General features: G+C 37.5%; 1 protein-coding gene across 3 annotated transcripts in view; it reads left to right on the top strand.

The window, feature by feature from the left end:
* gabrb3 (gamma-aminobutyric acid type A receptor subunit beta3) overlaps window positions 1-24,718 on the top strand; it is a 103,478-nt gene that overhangs the window by 54,027 nt on the left and 24,733 nt on the right. For all 3 annotated transcript variants that reach the window (XM_051712692.1, XM_051712694.1, XM_051712693.1), the window contains 3 exons: window positions 14,216-14,436; window positions 18,915-18,997; window positions 19,824-19,961. In XM_051712692.1, coding sequence (XP_051568652.1) covers window positions 14,216-14,436; window positions 18,915-18,997; window positions 19,824-19,961 — 442 coding nt within the window. The remainder of the gene's footprint in view (window positions 1-14,215; window positions 14,437-18,914; window positions 18,998-19,823; window positions 19,962-24,718) is intronic.

The raw sequence follows: 24,718 nt of genomic DNA on the forward strand, positions 1-24,718 counted from the left end.
ATTCCAGTGCTGCCTTGGGCCATAGACTTCCATTATAAGTGCATTAATGTAAACGTGATTTTTGTTTTTACAGATAGAGCAACGAGTTAAAATTATTTTCTGTAGTAATCGACAGCATACCACAGATGTTGAACATGGAACATTCCTTTAAGGTTTATGCTCCTTTGATCACAGTTGCTATTTTGGTACAAATGCCTTTACATTCCAAAGTAAAAAAGGAAAAAGAAGTAGGATTCCTTAAAATAAAATATATCAAATCATGAAATATCCAGACAACTTCAGCTTGAAATGTGATCCATGTTCTGTCCAATAAGGTCTACTTTAAGATATGCTGCACTCTTGATGTCAGTGCTTGCAGCAGTATTCTGCCTTCAGACTGGTAGTGACAGGGCTGTTAAAGGCTAAGAGCTCTCATGCTGTCAGTGGGGAAAGGCCAGTGCCTTGAGTAAAAAGGATCTGCCTTACATTACGCATTACAGTTACAGAATTTGTATCTCTCTACAGTCCTTTTTTGGTCTTTACACATATCATAAAGGCCCACATAAGGAACCAGGCAGATTTTTTTATTTGGTTCAAAGATCACACAGAAATGTCACTGTTTACTTCTTATCTTACTTCTATTCTTATTGGTTGGTTACAAGGTTTGAAGAGAAATCACAGCTTGTTGTTGGAACATCATTACACACACACACACACACACACACACACACACGGACACACTCATAATGACTTTTGGAACAGTAACGCAAGTATTATGGCATAAAATCTCATTTAAAGCTGTCTGTCAGCAAGATTATTTTGAAAAAGAGAAAAAGTGTTGAGAATATAACACTCTTCCATAAAAATGAATTAAATACAATCTGCATCTAACGGACCATGCTGCTTACACAGCCTCTCCTGAGGGGGACCCAGCACAGGCAATATTAAATTACCCTGTCAAAATGTGCTGTTAGCAAGCAGAATATTTCTCAGAAATCAAGAGCATATAAATATAATCAATATACTGCAGCAGTGACTGTGACTACAACTGTGTTCATGCAGGAGAATCTCGGCCAAACCGGTCAATTAAATTATTATATATAATAAAATAAAGAATAAAAACACTTGCCATTAAGTCAGTCAGATTAATGTACTATACAAACAATTCTGATGTTCCTAAAAGTATACTTTCTTTATTCTTTAATTCTTTATTTTCTTTACACAAAGTATTTTTATTTATTTTTTTACTTTTTTTTGTGAAATGCTAGTTGGATGTATTTTCTTGAGAGTCACCCAGAAAAGACGTCTCTGAGGAATACTCGTACTAAATTTTAAAGCACATCTTTAAAATTTACAAAGTTTTTAAGTGTCATGTAATAATAATGAATTGTGCCAGAGAGTGTTTGTACTGATATACTGATCTCTCTCTCTCTCTCTCTCTCTCTCTCTCTCTCTCTCTCTCTCTCTCTCTCTCTCTCTCTCTCTCTCTCTCTCTCTCTCTCTCTCTCTCTCTCTCTCTCTCTCTCTCTCTCTCTCTCTCTCTCTCTCTCTCTCTCTCTCTCTCTCTCTCTCTCTCTCTCTCTCTCTCTCTCTCTTCGCTGTCTTAGCCTTAGATCCTTTCTTGACAGTGAAGTCAGTGAACATTCCATAAGTGATACTGATGCACAGGATTGAAATTCTCATCTGTGCAGAAACACAAGCACTAAACATGTTCAGTGTGATAGTACTGCATGGATACACAGCAGATGATGACTCTGGCACAATATATGTGGCAAGTATAAGTGGTTGCTCTGGAAACCAATATCATCTTTAGTCAAGATTTGAAGATGTTTGTGGTACTTACCCAGGTGAAGAGGGAGGTGGGGGTGGCTTTATGAAATTACTGTTTTTGAAGCATGTAGCTCTGAAAATATAATTATATCTACAAAAAGCTCCTGTCGTACCTGCTGCTCTTCAGTCAAGCTTTATGTAGAAAACTGTCAGAATAATCTATCGATCTGTGTGGCACATAACACAAAGAAGCTTTCAGAAACATTATGATGATCTGGTTATGATGAATGCTGGTGATTTCCTTTAACTTAATACATCCATAACCTGATTGTTGAGTCACATGTACATCTGGTCGAAGAGCTTTTGAGGTGAAAGAAAGAGAGAAAAAAATTAAACAAAGAATGCCTGGAAAGTCTTAGAATCGCACAAGGTATTGGCCCAAAGCTCAGCATGCTTGTGTGGGCGTTCTGCAGAAAGAGAGCGTCGTCAAGGAGACTGGAATTATTAATATATTTAGTCTTTTGTTTGCTCTCGCCCCCTTTATTTTTAGCCTGATAGTTGGCTTTGTGGCCTGTAATTGTTCAATCAGGCGTAATATCAGTGTATAGAAGTGTTAACTCCACCTTTAGGATAAATAGGTGTGCTTCCGAACGTATTTAATTTTAGTGACTGGTATGTGTCATAATGACCTAGAGGCAAATGGACTATATTGCAGTCTAAGTGCCCTCTAAAAACAGTTTGCGTGGACCATGAGGTGACATTCAGTTATGGATGGACCTTTGTGTTAAAGGGATAGTTCATCTAAAAATTAAAATTCTGTCATCATTTACCCTCATGTTGTTCCAAACTCATATGACTTTTCTTTCCTCCATGGAACAAAAAAGGAGGCAGAATGTTAGACTCACCATTCACTTTCATTTTATGGAAATTGTATGCAAGGAAAGTGATTGATGATTAAGGCTAACAATCTGCCAAACATCTCTTTTTCACAGGATTTTCATGACTTTCGGTTCTGTTAATGGTTCTCAGATGTGTATAGACCATTTCAAGCATGTAAACAATATTAGAACAGAATTAGAACACAACTATTCCTGAAGCACTTCCGGTATCATATACAGATCCTTTAAATTAGGCTCTGAGTTCATGTATTTTCCTCAAATAAAGTCAAACAGTTACCTGAAGTGACTTATCCAGACATGTTTTTGATACTGAGTGTCTACGCGAGAGAGGCGATGAAATTGTATCATAGTTTAGATATTTACAATTATTTCCTCAGCAGAGAGATCGGGAATATTGAATCGTCCTATTATAATCAATGAAGCCGTTCAGTGAAGCTGTCTGCGTGACCTGCGGACAAGGTAAGGATTTCTTTTTTTGTGTTCCTAATTTTTAAGTCGTTTAGGATAAAAGTGCCTGCTAAATGACTAAATGCAATTGTAAATAAATTTCGCAGCTTCATTCATTATAATAGGACAGATCTATAGTCACTTTTAGAGCTCTACCTATCAAACTTATAATAATTTTACATAAATGTTGTTCACCTACCAGAGATAAGACGTGTGTTACAGTTGTTACCTGCACGGACCCAGTCATCTCGCTTCACTGAAGCGGTGTATGTGTTCATTTCTGTTGCTTTTTCGGAGATCTAAACACTTTAATTTCCATTAGTTCAAGGCATCCAGGAAGCATCCAGCCACCGAACAACATGGCCCACATTTTAATAATGACATTTTATGACAATCGTGTTACCGTTAGTAACATTAATCATTTTAAAGTCACTATGAATGAAGCGCCTCCCTCTGTTGTTTTGAATGAGGGTGCGTTCAATTCCAAAGTGATCGTCCCTATGCCCTTCGAAGACTTTACCATCCAATCTGAGAGCTTTGTAAGGCTAAAAGGTGTGGGGCACAGAAATAAGGGTCATTTATATTGGAAATTTAGTTTGAAGCGATCTTACAGCATCACTGTTATGATTGTTCTCCCTTCAAAGTGCCCTTCTGAGGGTGATTAATCTGGTTTTAGGAACGCAGTCTGAGTTGGACAACTAGCAGGAATTGTTCAAGCAACAAAAAGACGTCAATTCCTTTAACGTTTTGAAATGGTCTATATTTCCACCAATACGGACGGAACACTGTTATAAACTACTCTGACAGTGTTTCCTGCACTACCATTCAGTGGTGAAACATGCTATCAGATCTGCAGCACAAAACACACAGCCCAACTAGTTTAGTCTGATCCCCAAATTAATAACTCTTGTGTACTGGTTCTTCTGAATCTACACTGAAAAATATAGTGCTGCCTCCCAAATTAATTTCTCTGAGCTGCAAACGATACAGCGCTTCCTATCAAACAATTTAATCTTATCAGCTGGCTCTTTTTAGTGAATTAAATTCTTACTGAACTGCAAGTATTTTGTCATGCCTGACTCCAGATGAACCAAGAATTGTTATAGTGTTATTTGTATTTAAGGCTTGTGAGACTTGAATCAGAGTAATTACTGGATGGTTGTTGATCTGACAATGTATGGATAAAGATACAAATTATGTGTGTTCAATGTTATTAGTGGTATTTTATCAAAATAAATGAATTAATAAAATATATTAATTAAAAAATGTGTAAACACCTTTTGCAAGAATATGTTCTGTTAAAATATGAAATCATCTCATAAGGCAGCTGGGTTCAGAAAATTCAATAAGAATTGCAATTTTTTATTTCCAATAATTTCTTCCAAAAAATTACTGAAAGAATCATTAGTAGAACCATTAAAATACCAGAATTGTTCAGAGGAATTTAAATGAGAATAATTACAATCCTTTCAATTCCCATCCCTAGATTGAAACAACAAGAGAGTGAGTAAATTATTTCAGAATTTTCATTTTTGGGTGGACTGTCCCTTTAAGAGGACATCCCACCGTTTAAATGATGCTTAAATGCCCTGTGGGTTACTTCCAAGCTTCTGTTGAAAGTCTTTGGTAAGTGCAATAGACACCGGTACATTCACACACACAATTCACTGCAAAGCCCCTGGGCTTATCCTTGCAGAGCACTCGCAGGCAGTGGAGAGGGCAAGCAGCAAGATCACGCTGTGACATCAGCCTCTTTGAACACCATGTTAACCACAGCCTGTTGAGTTTTTGAGCTCTGGGGATGAGTACCTCTCTCCACTCTCAGGAATTCGTCCAGTGTTACTAGGAAGTTTTCCTGTGTGCTTTACAACAGTTGTCTCCCTTTGTGTGTTCTTCTGTGCTGTTGTTTGCATGGGAGAGAAATCAATATAAAATAAAAGAAAACTGCCTCTACTACCGACCTGAACCTTGAGCTGCCAGACGCAATTTCTGAGCAGAGGATGCAAGAGTCTAATGTTTCAGGAGTCAGGAACATCCTTTGTATAGAGAAGTTAGAGGCAGTTTTTCTAAAGGCTAATTAACATTTTTATAAAATGCTTTTGGTAAAAGCATCTACAACAGGAAAAGTATCACTGCTGAAAACAAACCAGCACTACCCAGCATAAACCAGCCTAGACCAGCATAACAGAGCATGCAATTCTCTTGCTGATTTATGCTGAGTAGTACTGGTGATTTGTTGCTGGTCTAACTGGTCTAGCAGTTTCTCACCAGCAAAACCTAGCTGGTGAAGCTGATCGACCAGTGTGGTTTTGCTGGTAATGCTGCAAGCTATTCAAAAAGCCTTGTTGAAACACCAGCACACTAAGTTGTGGACCAGGATTTAAAACACAACATATGTTTGTTTGTTTATATGTTTTAAGCTAAATTTTAACTGAATGTTTCATTGAATAAAATGAAAATGTAACGTATATTTGAAGACTCTGTATGTGCATCACTAATAATTATTTTTATGGCTTTGCAATGTAAGCATCATAACAAAGTATCTAAATACATTAAAATTATATTATAGGCATGTAACTGGCCTATAAGTCTAGCATAAACTGCAACTTACATGTACAGTAAGTAACAATGGGTCCCTGCTCCATCCCACCAAAGAGCCCTTGGTCTGAAAAAGACCCCTGCCTTCAACATGCCTTAAAGGAATAGGAACTTAAAATGAAAATTCATCATTTACCCACCCTCAAGTTGTTTTAACATACACGACTTTCTTCCGTGGAACATAAAAGGAGAAACAGAATGTTAGGAACTGACAGCAGGAAAAAAAAGGGCAGTGTTAACATTCTTCAAAATATCTTCTTGTGTTAATTTTTGGGTAAACTAGCCCTTTGACGTTAAAGGAATAGTTCAGCCAAAAATCTAAATTCATAATTTACTTACCCTTATGCCATCCCAGATGTGTATGACTTTCTTTCATCTGCTGAACTCAAATGATGATTTTTAGAAGAATTTCTCAGCTAAGGAAGGGCATCTGGCGTAAAACCTGTGCCAAGTCAAATATGTGGATCACCTAACAGGAGCAACCAAAAGAAGAAGAAGAAGAATTTCTTAGCTCCTTTGGTTCATGCAATGCAAGTGAATGCATGCCAAAATTTTGATGCTCCAAAAATCACATAAATCAGCATAAAAGTAATCCGTAACACTCCAGTGGTTTAATCAGTGTCTTCAGAAGTGATATAATTGGTGTGGATGATAAACAGATTAAAATTTAAGTCCTTTTTACTATAAATTATCCTCCCTGATCAGTCAATCTCCACTTTAACTTTCACTTTCACATTCTTCTTCACGTGTTTTGGGTGATTCATATTCTTCATGCATATCGCCCCCTACTGGGCAGGGAGTAGAATTTCCAGCAAAAAACGACTTAAATATATATATATATATTTGTTGCCTGTTTGTTTAATTATATCTATAAAAAGATTTTAAGCTGTTGTTTTTTTTTTTTTTTTTTTTAAATTATTATTATTATTACTTCTAGCTATTTAAATACCAATACTTGGGATCATGCTCATACACGTTTACACTCACACATACACACTACGTTCAGTGGCGGTTCTGACAGAAGCCCCCCCAGGTTGGACGATATAACACTCATACTAACCCCGCAGGTCGGACAATGCTCCACTTGTGCCCCTGCTGTTATTCTGGTATTCCCAGTAGACATGGTGGTGGTAAGTTGACGTAAATGCCCTCTGACTGGCATGCTGAAAGCTTGTCTTTGTGTGACAAGCTTTCCTCACCAGGCTGATGACACCATCACCTCACCCTCCCAGAGGGTCTCATTTATTGACTGTGTTTTTCTTTTACTTTTCTATCATTGATCCTCCTCCTCACAAACTTTCATATATTATTTTGGACAGAAATATGTTCTTAAAGGTGAAGTGTGTAATTTTTGCACAACTAGCAGATCCCAGCAGAACTGCAAAAGCAATTTGTTTTACAAACACTCCCACGTCTGCCATTGGTCAGTTAAATGTGGTCCCACCCCAAAACTCACACCCTTGGTTGGACCAGTGATTTGAAAGAGTCACAGTTACATATAGTTTCCCTCCAAATTAAACTGAAATAGGAGAAAGTATTTTAACATAAATAAAAAAAAAAATCTGACAACTTTTAAACAATTTTTATTTTTATTTTTTTGGACAGAATATGTTTTTTAAAAAGTCTTCATTTAGTGAGTGACCCACATAGCTACTGTATATAAGGACTTAAAAATTGAAGGGCTAATTTATTATTACTATGTTATTTACTGTTTTTTATTATTATTAAGTAAAATTATTATTATTAATTTGGCACGTTTCCAACCTGATTTCCACAAACCTTGAGTAAATTCTAACCAATCAGAAAATAGCATTTTCCATGTCTCACTTTTGTTGTCAGCTGCATTTTCCATGTGTTTGATATCAATCCCTACACCAGGGGTGATTCTAGGATTTCAATCTTAGGGGGGCTCAGCCCCCAATGACACTATTCAGTGGGTCGCACACCGGATGCGTCTGGCAGACGACATGGAGCATTCTAAAATTAAAATTTTTAGACGTGCCCTTTGCTCGATACCTGTGTCATGTCCTAGCAGCGATGCAATGCAGTGTGGTGCTTCTTGTCCGGAATTCGGCTGCCTTTAGATGTGCACATTTAATGTATTCCACTCTTTAGCATAGATAGTGTTTTGTTGTTGTTGTTGTTGTTGTTGTTGTTCCTGTGTTTACATCATTCAATAAAGCTGGCTAATATTCATTAAGAATTGTGTCTAAGAATTTTCTATAATAAACACACTTATAAAGATATTTAAAAACTGAAACCGTTTAAAGAACCATTCAAAAAAAAATAATTATTTGACATTTATTAACAAATTAGGGCAGCACGGTGGCTCAGTGAGTAGCACTGTTGCCTCACAGCAAGAAGGTCCCAGGTTCAAGTCCTGGCTCAACTGGGCCTTCTGTGTGGAGTTTGCATGTTCTCCCCATGTATGTGTGGGTTTCCTCTGGGTACTCCAGTTTCCCCCACCATCCAAAAAGACATGCAGGTTAAGTGAATTGGAGACTCTAAATTGCCTGTAGGTGTGAGTGTGAATGTGTATGTCTGTGTGTGTGGGTGTACTGGCCACCAGTCCAGGGTGTTTCTCTGCCTTTGGCCTGAGACAGCTGGGATAGGCTCTAGCACAACCCTGCACAGGACAAGTGGCTATAGAAGAGGGATGGTTCATTAACTCATGATTTGTGAATTTGTTCAAAAGAGAAAATTTTAATTTCAATAAAGGTAAAGTAAAGGTATTTTATATATATATAGTTCAGATTTGTTCACTGATTCGTTCAGTTAACCATTTTTGTAAATCACACTTTTACGCCAGTAGGTGGTAACAAATCAATGCCTTTTATGTGTTTTGAGTCATTAAACCATTGATAAAGCACAGAGACCGAAACAAGTCTAATTGTACTTTATTCAAATTAGCATGTCTACTAAGAGACTTTAGCAGTGTTTAAATATCATAAGCATTTTCCCTGCAAATGACAACAAAGCATATCATTTTGTGAACTGCTGTGCATGACTAGCAAGGAATATACAGAAAAGATGACATGGCCTAAAAGTAATTACAGGTTTCAATTATGTCCTAATGTCATTGTAAAGTCATTCTTTTAGTCACTTTTACTCTTAATTAATTCAGCCTCTTTCTCTCCTTGTTTTATTTGTTTTATTTTGTTTTTGGATTTTTCCCCCAATTTGGAATGCCCAATTCCCAATGTGATTTTAAGTCCTCGTGGTTGTGTAGTGATTCGGCTCAGTCTGGGTGGCGGAGGACGAATCCCAGCTGTCTCCATGTCTGAGACCGTCAACCTGCGCATCTTATCACATGGCTTGTTGAGCTTGCCACGCCATCCACCGCGGCAATCATGCTCAATTCACCACGCGCCCCACTGAGAACGAACCACATTATAGTGACCATGAGGAGGTTATCCCATGTGACTCTACCCTCCCTGGCAACTGGGCCAATTTGGTTGCTTGGGAGACCTGGCTGGAGTCACTCATCACGCCCTGGGATTCGAACTAGCGAACTCCAGGGGTGATAGCCAGCGTCTTTACCACTGAGCTACCCAGGCCCCCCTCTTTCTCTCCATGTTAAATGAGATTACCAAACTAAATGAGCGACTGCCTCTTCTCTTTGAATCGGTCATAATATGACACTCATGGTGATCCTCAATCATTCATTAATCGAAGGAGGAGAAATGGGGCATATTCGTTCACTGAGTCAAACCAATGATATGCTCCTTCACAGCCCACACTCCAATGCTATTTGCTCGCATTACAGTCAGTCTTTACAGATGAAAAAAGCCACCAAAGCATCTCGCGTTTTAAACAAGTGCAGTGTTGCAGCTGAAGCTGTTTAAAACTCATACGTGCTGACTGCAAAGTCACAGATTTTTAGGGGGGCTGAGAGGAATTTTAGGGGGGCTGAAGCCCTCCTAAAAAAGGGTCTAATAACGCCGATGCCCTACACTAATAGATTGTCAGTTTCAGATTGGAAAGAAACTTTCTCTGTTTGTTTCCCTTGCATTTCATCTGTTACTTTTTATGATAAATGAATCCCTCTCTTGAAGCTCTCAGTGGAAAACAACAATTTACCGTGAAGTCATAACCTGAAATGTAGCAAGAGGCATCCTAGGATTCCTCTATTTTTTAGCTTTTTTCCCCTTGCAGTTGGAATATACTACTATAAAATTTAACCTAGTGATAAATGATTTACCTCTGTTTAATATGACCATTGTAACACAGTTCCCCAGATCAGTATCAAATCTCTCAGTAGGCACAATACCTAAATCTGTTTACTCCTTTATTAAACAGACTTGAAAGTGACATTGGTTTTACAGTTTTCAAAACAATTGTGGCTTTGCTGGTTTGTCTAGATTAGGTTGTGTAATAGTACTGAATCACCAAGCCCACACAGTGAAGACACAGGGAAAACAATATAAGACACCTCATTGTAGAAATGCAAATATTCTCACACATTTTAAGAAACAGGATGGAGAGAGAGAAAGTGACAGATGGAGAGACTCGTGATTGACATGCATGACTAACACTCACACTTTTGCACTTATGCTGGCTTCATGTGCTATCGGAATTATCGTAAATACGAGTTTCCCACTCGGAATTTGCCCATGAATGACCCTTCAAGTCGTAATTACGATTGGGAAACTCTGAGATAATTTTGATACCTGAGTTTCCGAGATGGGAGGAGTTCTAAACTTTCAACATGGCGGAGGAGAGTACAGTTTCTGTTTTGCATGAAAGGTCTTGTTAATTTTTCTAAATACAGCTAATTGTTAGCACTTGCTGTTTTGATCATATTCATTTATGTATATTAGCAACCATTCTATACATGTACATTTTTACACCGTAAAAATAGCTTGTATTCGACCAAAATTCCATTATCATCAGCAAGTACTGAGTAATATGTATTATGGTGTCAAAATAAATGTTCCTCAAGAAATATGTATGAATGAGCCTGGCGCCATCCATGTTTGCTGTTCTTTCCAACAGCAAAGCACTTGAACATGACGTACTCGTAATTACCACTTCATAAGTGGAAAGTAGGATAATTCCGATAGCACATGAAGGCAGCATTACTCACTTCACTCACCCCGTACACTCTTAAACACTGATGCGACAGCCTCAACCCATGTGATGATGTAGTGTTATTACTTATACATATTTACAATGGTGTCTTATACATACATTTTTCCAGTCTATTGCAATGCAGTCTTGATGGATCCAGATGGTTTAGGTCAGCACACACTTACTGTAAGAGGGAAGCCACCAGTTTGTAGCACAATTTAAGCCTGAGGGTCAGACAAGCATTCAAACATGAAACATTAGAACATTAGAAGCAAAGATTAAAGAGCAGATATGCACTCAGTAAAGGGCAACAGTTTACTGCTTGTTTTTTTTTTTTTTTGGCACATGATTCTTTCTTTCTTTCTTTTTTCCAAAATAGCATGCAACCCATTATTCAAATATAAAGTAAATCAAAAACGTATAAATTATAATATTATATTTACTCAGCACATGAACAAAAAATATCATAATACTGGATATTTGACTCTTACATTTGTGTTAGGGAAAATTAAACATTGTAGCATTTAACAATGACACACCACTACTTAATTAATAAAACCGCATCGCTGCTGCAAAATAACGATTATGATTTCAAAAAAACAATGCCACCACTACTGAGAAATGTAGTTAAAGGTGTTATGTGTCATTGTTTCAGCATTAAAATATATCTTCTTAATGTGAAGAGACAACTACAAAGTAAGCCATATGATACTGCCTGTTATCCAAACAATGAAAGACATAGGAAACCTGTTTAAAAACTTATTTTTAAAACGCTGTTTGGAGTCTTTAGTGACCCAGAAATTACACACTGCACCTTTAAAAGGATAGCTTTGCAACTTGTAGAATGCTACTGCCCAACACTGCATTTGTCATCTAAAAAGCATCTACTCATTTGGTGGTGTAGGGCACAATGTATCGTGAGAAAGATTTGTATCTATCGGTGTCATTTAGGGAATTAATTAAAACAAAAGCATTGCTTAAAGAACACAAAGTGAGAAAAAGGAAGAGGATTAAGGCCCCAGCACATGTACGTGGAAGTTCTTCTTCTTTCGGAGGTAAAACTAATTTCTAAACAGCTGAACAATGACATACTGTTGTGAACATTCAGACACTGACCAAGCTGCAGGGGGAGGCATTTAGAGGAGCTTTTACATAAGAGGACACACAAGACTACAAGTAAAAACCACTAATGTGACATTGAAATGTGTTATCAATGACTTCATGCCTCATTCTATTAGTAATCACAAGAGGTCAGTAAAATAAGATGTTTTAATTACTCAGTGATGATTTAAATTAATATATATGCAGTAGATAATGTGTAATTTGTCTTGTTTACATTCTGAATTCATGGAGCTCATGCACTAGCACGGTATTTGTGGCCATAATTTGCGCTGATTACACTCTGTTATTGTAGTTTATAATGACGCTAAAACTACTACAAAAATGGGAGTATAAAAGAGTGTTCATGGGAAGAATACAGACAAAAGAATGATGATAGGTATACCTTACTATAGGCAGATGTGTGAATGGCTTTCAGCTGCAGAATGCACCAGAGTGAAGCAGCATATGAAACAAAAGATTAAATGGGCACTTAAGAGTATTTGAGTAGATTTCATTCCTTTTGTGGACTAATAAAAAAAGAATCGCATGATATGGTCTTGGAAAGTGTGTCTACATTTGCACCAGCTTGCTTATAACTGCATGCTGATGTGTTTATGTTGACTGATCTTAAACTCACTGAATAGGAATTCGCTGTTGGCCTGAATGTAGGTGGAGCTCCAGGTCACACCTACCAATGATGTGGACCAATGGCAATAAGATGGTGTTTAGCAGCCAGGAAGCAGTTTTCCTAAAAGTTTGCCCTGGCGAGCTGTTACGAACCACCGAAATGAACTCAAAAACACCTTCTATTTGGACAGGTTTAGTTCTAAATGATGTCACACCCGTTCATTCTTCGATTTCTCAGCAAGTATGCAAGGGTTTTAAGAGGCTGGATAGGAGAGAAAAGAAGATGAAGAGAGAGAGGGAATCACAGACATTAGTAATCACAAAGAAGGTGTCCCTGTCATGTCGTCCCCCCTCGTCTCGTTAGCTAATGAACTCAGCTGCACGCTCTCTTGCACAACCTTGTTTTCACAGATCTCCTGGCAGACTCTGAAGTCAGCCCCAGGGGTCTAAGCCCGCTCTAACATATGTTTATAAGTGAATTACCTCTTATTACATCAACAGGTTGTGCACATTGTGGAGGACAGCATGTCAGGTCTTCAATTTGCCCATGAGTACCTCTTATAACAGTTAACCCGACACAGGAACAAGTATACACTCACACATACTCACAATAAAAACAACATGTGCTTTCTGCTGGATTCCAACTGAGTTTTGTATTGGCCCAGGGGACAAATAGGGGAGAATTCCATGATTTCAACCCTTTTAAAATTCATTGAGTTTCAGAGACAGCCAGAATATAAGGCCTATCAAGCCAATGCTTTGTTTTGATTGAATTTCTATATTGTGTATAGCTAAGGTCATATAGTACTGCTCAACAAGCTGATGTAGAGACTAGATGGCAGTGGTAATGGAAATCTATAGTTGGTGCGGTGCAAAGCAGACTGCCTTTCGGAGACAGCCATGCAGCATCTTCGTGGCAGACAGGCTTGAAAAATGGAGGCCAAAGGCAGCTTGTTTCCAATCCAAGTTGTTTGATGCTTCTATAAATATCCCTCAGACAACAGAAAATCTATTTGATGACCTTGGCACTTTTGACACTTGAGTATGTGAGAGTATGTGTGTGTCCATCATATCAAAGCTCACAAAAAACAGGGGTGTGTGGTTTTGTAATGTATGGTAATGTTGTTTGTGATCTTTTTCATAAATGTTTCGAATCAATGCCTGGATGGCCTCTTAACAGCCCACAGACCTCTTAATGTAATCATATACTGGATTTTTAACAAGTCATCCTCAACTTGTGGGTCACGACCCATAAATTGCTTGCAGTTCTGTTCGAAAAATAATGCTAAATGTCAAGAATAAAATAAATAAAAAACAATTTACAGTAATCCTACATACAGTAGTTAGGATTGCAAAATAAATAGACTTCTCAGATTTTTAGAGGGAGGAGTAAACACTTGTCATACTATATCGTTTGCTATTGAAGTCAGAGGCTACTACAGTATGTGTCCGATCAAGTTCTATTTTATCTTGGCACAAATTGATCTGTCACTTGTAGAAGCTAGCCAAATTAGGTAGAAGACATGCTTCGAAAACTGCAATATTGATGAATTTCAATTTTGCTACTGTGTTGTGTCACCACTTGGTGTAAAATCTGGGTCTTAAAGCAAAACCAGTTGAACTCTGCATTAAACATTTTAGATTTGTCTGTTTGTTTGTTTTAAATCAATCTTGTCAGATTAAATTGTCTACTGATGTACTGTATCTCTTTCTCTTTCCAACAGGATTACACGTTGACCATGTATTTCCAGCAGTACTGGAGGGACAAGCGGCTAGCATATTCTGGCATTCCTCTCAATCTCACCCTAGACAACAGGGTAGCTGACCAGCTCTGGGTTCCTGACACATATTTCCTAAATGACAAGAAGTCTTTTGTACATGGTGTCACAGTGAAGAACCGCATGATCCGTCTGCACCCAGATGGCACAGTTCTTTATGGATTAAGGTGAGAACTGACTGCTGAAGTCTCATAGCCTCTGACTCTCACATTTACACTGCCAGCTTTTACTGACAAACTGAAGTGAAAATGTGTAAAATGTTTATTGTAAAATTGCTTCAATGTTCATTTACTTTTTAAATTTATTTTCAAGGCTTGATGTGGAATGGATTATTTAACAGGTTGTGTCATGTGAAATAAAAATCTAAATTAAAGAGATAAAAAGACACAAAAGTTTAATGTACTATGTAAACATACTGTAAGTTGGTGTTATGTTATGAAAGAGTGGTGTTTAATTAAGTTTATTTTCAACAAAGTCCCTGATAATTTTTTAATCTGTCACAATGTAATGCAGGCTTTGCAAAGAGTCTGTTGTGGAAGGATGAAACAAACTATATTCGACCCAACCGCAAAGCACAGAGACTAAAACATAGCGCTCATATATGAGATGCTAAAAAAACAGCGAGACATAGTGCAGCAGGTAAAGATGTTTGTCTAGCATGTGTTTACAAACAAAAACAACGAATAACAGTGCAGATGTAAGAAAAAACGCATTTGGTGTGAACAGCTCCTAGGGTCAGTGAGAGGGTGGAAAATGGTGATGGGAAACTAAATTAATTATGTATGTATTATGAGTGTTTTGGCGCAAGAACCGTTATAACCATTAAAGTGAAAAAGAATTCAATAATAAAACATTTATGAAATGACCCCTTTATATCAAACATGCAAACTGATCTTAAATGACAAGGAAATTGCTTCTGATATTATCAGAAGGACTCCAAAAAAAAAAAAAAAAAAGGCATGCCAAAGGTCTCCAAAAAAAAAAAAAAGGCATGCCAAAGGTCTCCACCAAATCCTTTGATTCTCAATGAAAATCTGCCTGTCAGATAATTTGTTTGTATTTGACCTTAAAACTGTTGAGAGAAGAGTCTGAAAATGCATAGCTTCAGCGGGCACAGTGATGTACAGTACCATGAGAGCGTGCCCTATTCTGGTCAGTGCACTCGGCTGCTAAATTGCATAAGTGCTAATGTGTGCCTTTATCTTGTTAAAACCCTTTAGTGTTATCAGAGTCTGATCCTAAATGAGCTCTTCTGCTCATTCCCATGCGGAAGAGCATGGCTATGCCTTCATCCTCTGCTCCAGCTGGAGTGCACTATGAGCCAGTTACCGTAGCCTAATTTAGCTTTTGCGTTTTGTTCCAAATGAGATCGCATGGACTAATGCAGCCATATGCTAATGCATGGTGCATGCTAGGAAAGTGTACTGAACCATTTTCACCCCTTTTATGATTTATCTCATTGCACTTGAATGTAACATCAGCAATCCACTGAACAACATTTAATAGTTTAACTAGGGAGGTCCCTGATCATGTAATGCCCATAGTTCGACATAATGATAATGTGTATGGAGCTAGGGCTTTTATTTGTTTGCCAGAGCTGGGTGCCATTAAAGAAAGAAGAGCTTGCATATATATATGTTAAGGCACTTGAGTGTGCTCTCATTAAAATGGCTCTGAAGATGGAATGAAGGCGCTGGGTTTCCTCTTTAATTTACCCACTCCAGGAAGCAAAAACCTCAGAAACATTGTAACATAACCCACATTTCAAAGCAATGTTATTTGCTCATATGTCAAAATGCAAATTTATTGTCCTTTAATCATTTATTCAAATAGACTGTATAGAAATGACACATTCAGAGAGGGTGCAACTAATAAAGAGAAAATAAACAAGTTGAATGACTGCTGTAGTATGCTTTTACTTGTATCTGTTATTGAAGGGATTAAAAAACGAATTAAATATTTGATTGAAATCATGATAATTGCACACATTTTTGAATGAACTCTCAAAAGAATGAACTCTCAAAAGATTTCGTGTACCTTTGTGTAGATTATTTAGCCAACTAAACTGGACAAGAATTCTGGAAATTCTGAATTTGACGTGATCTAGGACCTTAGGGATAGTTCACCCCAAAATATAAATTCTGTCATGATTTATTTACCATCATATCATTCCAAATGTGTTCACTATACACTTTCATACTGAAAAGAGCAACTTAGACATTTAGCTAAATATCTCCTTTTGCGTTCTGTGCAAGAAAAAGTCAAAACATTTTGGAATGACATGGTAAGTAAATGATGACAGAATTTTCATTTGGGGTGAACTATCCCTTTAAGATAGCACAGCCTATTGAACAGAACATACTTCAAATTAAATATGGCGTCCATCCTGACTGAGGTCCATTGACTCATAAAAAAGACATATCACTTTGTCATCAGGGTTTAGTCCACTTTGCACTTGTGTGGAGATGAAATTATGAATTAGTGATGAGATGAGACAGTGCTTGCCACCATACTCGAAAGATCAGCAGCCATTTGTGGGGCAAAAAAAGCATTTTCATATCATATTTAAATCTGCACTATTTGTTCATGTCCACTCATGCAAGATCTTGTATATGCATGTTCTGTGCTATATTTAGTTCAAAAGCCTTTTGAAGGGCAGGAGGAACCAGATTTTAATATGTTCCTTCCTGCTCAGCTGGATTCACATTTATGTGTTTTCAAGCTGTTCTCACACAACCAAAAATTATATTTCCAAGAATTTAAGTGGAAAGCAGATTTTCTCTCTGTATGCTTGCTTTGACTGCCATATCGACCTTTTGTCTCACATCCCTGTTGAAAATAGTATAGCATATATTGTGTTTGAGATGCTGGTTCCCCATGTCCCCTGGTGATCCGATCACATGTGGTCAGGTGAGACATATCGCTGTTTACACCTGGTCACTTAAATGCGTCTTCTGTGACCACTTGTGATCAGATTTGGAGGGGAGGGACTCTGAGTCATGACGACATACATCAATCACTCTGTCAGTGTGTTATTGCATGACATTAAAGTTCATCAAAGTCAGGAAAGACAAGGAAAGCGTGAAACAAATGGCACTATTTCTCCCAGATGCATCTGATATTTAATCTAAGCACAAACGAGCAGAATTGTCCATTATTTTAGTGGATTACCTGTATATACCTGAGCTGCAGATATTTGTGCTTCTCATAAGTGTCCCTGTGTAACCGGTATTGCTCGACCTGTTCCGAGCGGGATTCAAACCGGCGTCTCCAGCATGGGAGGCTAAAGGCAGCCCCTAGTGTCAGTTGCTAGTGCTCTTCTTGAGGCCAGTGGAGTGAGGTTTACACACACTGCACAGCTATTACGTACCAGCTGGCTCCCGTTACACTAACACCCCTAAACCTCACTCCCATCCGGGTCACGGCACCACAGTAACCGGTCCTGCTCCACCCGCTCCAAGTGGGATTTGAACCGACGTCAGCTGGCATGGGAGGCGGGCACGCTAATGAGGAGCCTAAAGGCTACAGCCTCTAGCGTCAGTCGCTAGAGCACCTCTTGAGCCCAGGGAGTGAGGTTTAAACACACTGCACAGCTATCATGTACAGCTGGCTCCCGTTGCACATGCATGATGAAATCAGACACACTGAAGAAGATCAGTGAAGTTTTCATGCTTCTGTATACGTATATACACTTTTTTTTAAATTTCAGATCGGACGGTTATTTCCTTTTTAAAGCCTCTTGTAACCGGTAAAGTTTAAACCCTTGTTTTGGTGCAGCTGTTGATTGACAGGTGAGGGGAGGCGCTTCGCTGCTCCGGGACACATTCAGGACGGATTAGCGTTTACACCTCAAATGTGATGTGTTCACATGCGTTTTTGACCACATTTGAATGTGGTTTTTATGATCTGAACACAAAATGATTTAGACCCCATTTAGACCTTTATTTACCATTGACCACATGTGATCGGATGTCCAAAAATGCATCTTAATACCAGGTGAAAACAGGGTCATTTTTGCATACTGCTTTAGGTTCAAAGTGTGGTCACTTAATGGCTGTTAAATGCCTTTTTGCCCCACAAATGGCTGCTGATCTTTTGAGTAGTTGTAGTCTCATCTCACCACTTATGCAGAGTGAGTAAAACGTGCTGAGATGTAGTAAAGAATTGAAAAGTTCCAGTGGGCGCCATAGTGATACACTTACAAGCTTTAGTCCACTCTGAGCATGTCTAGGACCCGATTACACTTTACAAAGAGCCAAACAGCAAAAGTTTCATGTTTACATTCAGATTGCATATGTTGAACAATGTTTTAGTGTTGTTAAAGGGACAAATCAGCCAAAAATGAAAATTCTGTCATCATTTAACAAACCCATATAACTTTATTTCTTACATGTTTTGAGCAATATGTGGGTGACTAAATGATTAAAGAATTTCCATGTTTGGTTGAATAATCCCTTTAAGCAAGTATGGCAGCCAGCCTGGAACATGCTACAGTAGCAGAGCTCTATCTACCTCAATTTATAGATTTGTGTGTTTTCAGTGTTTGACTCTTCTGGCATATGTGTGTGTGTGTGTGTGTGTGTGTGTGTGTGTGTGTGTGTGTGTGTGTGTGTGTGTGTGTGTGTGTGTGTTTCTGCGTTTCTAGAATCACCACCACTGCTGCTTGCATGATGGACCTGAGAAGGTATCCATTAGATGAACAGAATTGCACTCTGGAGATAGAGAGTTGTAAGTGTTCTTGATACTCATAAATGTACATACACACATACAGTACACACATGTTTTATTTTCATCAAGCTGGGCTATTGCCATTCACTTCTCTTCTTTTTACAATGAGCTAATGATATTTTAGATTTTCATTAAGACATTAAGACAATATGTTGTGTTTTCATTTAGTATGGCTATCCCCCACTATATTGGCATTACTAATAAATTTTTAATAGCTTCATATGCTTCATATATGCATATACATAAACATATGCATATACATTTGCTTCAAATGCATGCAGCAAAACTACATTGCTTATCATGGATTATGAACGCTACAGTGCTGGTATGAAATGGAGTTGTCTGTGTCACAGTGGGATATCTGACCCCAAACAGCTCCCCACATTTGAGCAGAACAGATGCTCTTGTGCATGATTATGTTAACAATGCACCTGTGCCGACATTTTTCACTTTTCATCATGTACTATACATACTACTAATTATGGGAATAAATACTATTTCCAGAAACTGCATCCTCAGAATTGAAAATGAAGGAGAAATTGCACTTTTTTTAATCAAACCTTATTTATTCAAAATAAATTGAACTGGGTTGCTGTGATTAGCGAGATGAAGGGATGGAGATTCAGCTGAAGGTCTGCGACATCAATCTTGAAACATTTAGCCATTGCCATTCCTTGAAATAAACAGATTATGTTTTTTGAATTTCTTTGTATGAATGTGGAGCACTGTCTGAGCTCTCCATAAATCTCTCACTAAAACATAAATCCAAAGTTCCAGTAATGTATTATTTACTCAATGATGAATTTGATTTATGTGTTTTCTTTAGATGGATACACAACAGATGATATCGAGTTTTACTGGAAGGGAGGAGAAAGTGCAGTGACGGGTGTGGCCCGAATAGAGCTCCCACAGTTCTCCATTGTGGACTACAAACTTGTCTCCAGAAATGTTGTCTTTTCCACAGGTAAATTAGCAAGACAGGCTGAAATTACAACAAATTAGACTAAAGACATTCTAACCATGTAATATGAAGCTTTGTTTTGAGTTTATATGTCATTTAAAGAATTTTTGAAGTAGAGTTCACTTTTACACCCAGTCTACACTGGACGTGAGAGGTGCATTGCGTCAAAAGCAATAGAACCCATTCTAATCAATGATGCTGTCAACTAGAGTTGGGGTACTCAAGTTTGGACTCGGACTCGAGTCCGAGCCACGAGTCCAATTTTAATGGACTTGGACTTGTCACGGACTCGGATGCATTTTTACTCGGACTTGACTCGGATTCGAGCCTTTGGGACTTTTTTCCGAGTCCAGCTGAGTCCATGAAATTTGTGATGCAATGAAAATATAAGTAAATAAATAACAAAACAGAAAGTAATGAACACATCTCTGTCTGCATGCAGCTGTATTTGCCCCTAAATTCGTAGACGTAGCCAGAGTTGTTTCACTGTGTTTAAGCAAACACAAGCACACACACATACGCACGTTCACAGGCACACTCATCAGTCAACCAATACGCTTGAATGTTACTACAGAGACTACTGTATAACATCAACTACCGAGGTGGCTGGCACGACGAAAACATAAAGACGGGTATGTATCCAATTTAATAGAAACTAAACAAGGCAGTTTCGTAAGACACGGGACCTGACAACTGGGACAATTGCGTGTGGGGTTTGTGCAGCCAAGACGGTGCTTGCATTGCGGTTTCATCGTGGTTAAAAAATAAAGGTCAATAACTTAATTGTGTCAAGTCACCCACATCATGTCTCTCATAGTTTACTAAAAACAACATATCGAAATAAAAATACATCAAAATAGTATTCATGTTGGATATTAATTTTAGGCATAATGTATCTACACATGTAGGCTTCAGTCTCTTGTGGTCCACGCTGTGTTGTCAGCTTGAAATGACCCATAATAGCTTGATGAATTAACTGTGTAACTCTTAAACATTCTGGGGGAAAAAAGCGTTATTGCTAAAGCAGACAGCAACTCTAAACAGATAAACAGCACCTATTTATTATTGATTGACTATTTTCAAAGCATTGATGAGCTGCTTAAAATACACTCTTTTACAGCATTCAACCATGCACAATAAAATATTAGGATATTTTGGACAGTGAAATTTTTTGTTTATAATTTAATTATAGACTATGAAATAAATGTGTTATTCGATGATAGAGTTTGTGTATGAAGCTAAACTTCATGTTATGAGAAGAATTTAGTTGCTGATGATGTTTTTATTAAAAAAATATATATTTTATTGTATTTTTATTGTAAACCACCAGATTACTTATGCACGTCTTTTTTTAGCCTACATCTCTGACACATTTGAAGGACAATTCTGTTAAATTTATGACTCAAAATTATTATTCTCCATGTTTTTGCAGTTAAAGAAGAGCTCAATGAAATTTCCTTTGGTTGGTATTTGAAGATTTCAGACTAACTGCAGACCAAAATGAATTAACTAGAAAATCATGTCTGTGCGACATGGCCCTAATATTATCAGTGGGCTTTTCCAGTGTTTTTGGATGTAGCATTTGCAGTCAAATCGTGAGACGTAACTTCTCAGCAAGTGCTAATTACTACTGTCTTGACTCATTTGTATGTACTGTATTTTCCCAAATCAGTGGGCAGATTTAGAAAGAAATCTCAGTATAGACTATTATTTCTTTAGATAGGGATCCTTTTAAATATAACTAAATTAAATTGACAAATTGAAAATGAAGTAGAAACAAAAACTAAATTAAAATTCGAAACATAATAACCTTGGTTGTAATGACTAACGCAGCTTTCACTTTCTTTAGTCTATGTTTGAGTGGAGGGGAAAAAGCAACAAATAATTGAAATGTCAACGGAACGCAATAAGAATTGTGTTGAAGGATAGTTTTGTCTTCATACACCTAAAGCATATGCTTTCAATTTGAAACCACTTTGAAGTTTCTTCAGCAGGACACTAATCATAAAATATATATATGAAAGGCAACAGAGGTGTTTTTGTTACATTTATATTGACAAACTGTTTTTCTTAGTTTAAAATATTGATGTTGAGTTTACGGTTAAAATTTTAATTCAGATTCATGAACAGATTAATTCGGACTCGACTCGGACTCGATTGTTTAAAGACTCGGACTTGACTCGGACTCGACTAAGGTGGACTCGAACCCAACACTACTGTCAACACTGGAAGCGTCCGACAGTAAACTGGTGTCCCGTTCCATTTTGCGCTACATGCCCTGGCGCTACTACGGTCAACAACACAAATAAACAGTTTAGAATGTTCATGTAGACAGCCTCAAGCCGTTGCGTCATGTCGCACCAACGTGCACGCCTTTTCTGCAAATCGTAGACCTTCCTAAATCAAAGTTTTAATATTTCATGCCTTCTTTGTTCCAAATAAAACTGTACAGATATATGATTGATTGGCACAATTTTCTTTTTCGCTTTTTTATTTAAATAGAGACTGTATCACATGCAATATGGAGTATGGAGAGAATGATCAGAACTTGAATCAGGGAGCAACATATTGTGTTGTTTACAATAAAAGCAATTCTCACACATTGTTGGTCTGAAAAAAAAAATAAAATAAAAAAAAATAAATAAAAACAAATCTACCCACACAAAACCTGCCATTAGTCTAGATCAATAGTTATTGTTAAAGATCTGATCAAGCCTTTAATACAATTACGTATTGTAACAAATAACATTTTAAACATCTGAAAGTCTTGTTTTCGACCAGTGACCAGTGACAGCACAGAAAAGCGATACAGATGATGGCTCTTTTGTGAAGTTTTTTTCTGGTTGTCCTGTTTTCAGCTCATTCTCTCACAAGACTGATATTACTATTTACCACATATTTCAAAAGCTTCCTAATTGGGGTTTGTGCATGAGATGCTTTTCCTCCTCATGATAGAACAGACCAGTAATAATGGAAGAGCAATTACCACTCTATTTCCTCTAGCTTCCAAAGAGAAAAGCAGAGATGGTAGAGGGGAGAATGTGAGAGATGGAGTCAGAGAGAAAAAAAAAAGGCACTTGATGCAAACCATCACATATTCATGAGCTAGTAGACCCATTGCATAAATTATTCTCTTCTAAAACTGAGGCATTCATAGAGGCAGCGCTGTAATGATTATTCCCCATCCTGAATTAATGACATATAGAAAGACTATCTTCTGGACATAGTGAAAATGATGATTGGAATCATAGACTTTGAGATGAGAAGGATGTGGCTGCTGATGCCATGATGAGCTTTTTGAAAGAACTAATGAATTTACCTACATAGTTCAAAATTAAATTACATTATTAAATGTATAGTTCAGACTCTAAATTCTGATTGCATGAGCCATGTTCTAAGCCATTTTGAAATGCTTTAAATGCACACCTGTGATCACACATCTACAGTTGCAATCGAATTTATTCAACCCCACCAAGACAGTAAGGATTTACAAAGGTAAGCTTTTCTGATGACCCAGAATTTTTAAACTTTACATCTATATCCGTTGAGTGACACATTCAAAGTCATAGTGTGAATATATAACCTAATATTTGTAAATAGCAGGATTTTTTTTAAAAATACAGCCATGTCATAATTATTAAACCCATATTGCATGTAGCTGTTCCTTAAATATGTAAGGCTACACAAGTAATTGTTTTAAAACAAAATTAAGTGATCAGTCTGCAATGACACTTATTTAAGTTTTAAAATTTAAGTTTAGCATTGTAAGCAAAAATGTATTTCTATGCAAAAAATCAATTAAAAATAAGTTGTCTCAAAAGCTAATAGAGGAGATTATTTCATTACACAAGAAAGGTCATGGCTAAAAGTACATTTCCAAGACACTTCAATTTCCAATAGACAAAGTTGGCAGCACCATTCATACATTTTTTAAATATGGTACAACAGCAACCTTCTTGGGGTGTGGAAGAAAGCAAAACTTCACCAAGGGAAATTAATAATTATATAATAATTATAATAATTAGGAAAGACCTGTGGAGTCCTGGAAGAATGTTTTATAGACATATGACACTAAACTGAAAATGAGTTTCAGACCCATGGGTCAGCAGTACGTCTGGAGTAAGATGACAAGGTGATGACAAGAATGACACCATCCCCACAGTCAAGCATGGAGGTGGGTCAGTCCTGTTATGGGGGTGTTTTACGGCTGCAGGAAACGGCTGTTCTGACTATGTGACAGACACCATGGATTCTTTCGGGTATCAGGTCATTTTGGCATGAAAAATGTGATGCCTTCTGTGTGTAAATTGAAGCTCGGTGATCACTGGACTTTCCAGCAAGACACCAAAGATACATCCAAGTTGTCCAAAATCTGGTTCAAGGATAGGTCGTGGAATGTCCTTAAATGGCCCTTTCAGTCCATCATTAAAATCCCATTGCAAACCTTTGTTGGGATTTCAAAGCAGCAGTGGCAGCACAGAAACCAATGAATGTCAATGAGCTGGAAGCTTTTGCTCATGAGAAATGTGTAAAAATTCTAATAGAGAGGTGTCCGAAGCCTGAGAACACTTATCTGAAACATTTATTTGCTGTTATTAAGGATAAAGGATGCTCCACAAATGATTGACTTTGGGGGTTGAATATTTTTGACATGACATTTGTGGAGAGAATTAGTTATTTTTTATTGTAAAATTTGGGTAAACTGAACTCTTTGTTCTCAAAATCACTCAAATGTGTATTAAAAACTTACTTTGACTGTT

This window comes from Myxocyprinus asiaticus, chromosome 12 (assembly GCF_019703515.2).
Source record: "Myxocyprinus asiaticus isolate MX2 ecotype Aquarium Trade chromosome 12, UBuf_Myxa_2, whole genome shotgun sequence".
In the NCBI taxonomy this organism is placed as follows: domain Eukaryota; kingdom Metazoa; phylum Chordata; class Actinopteri; order Cypriniformes; family Catostomidae; genus Myxocyprinus; species Myxocyprinus asiaticus.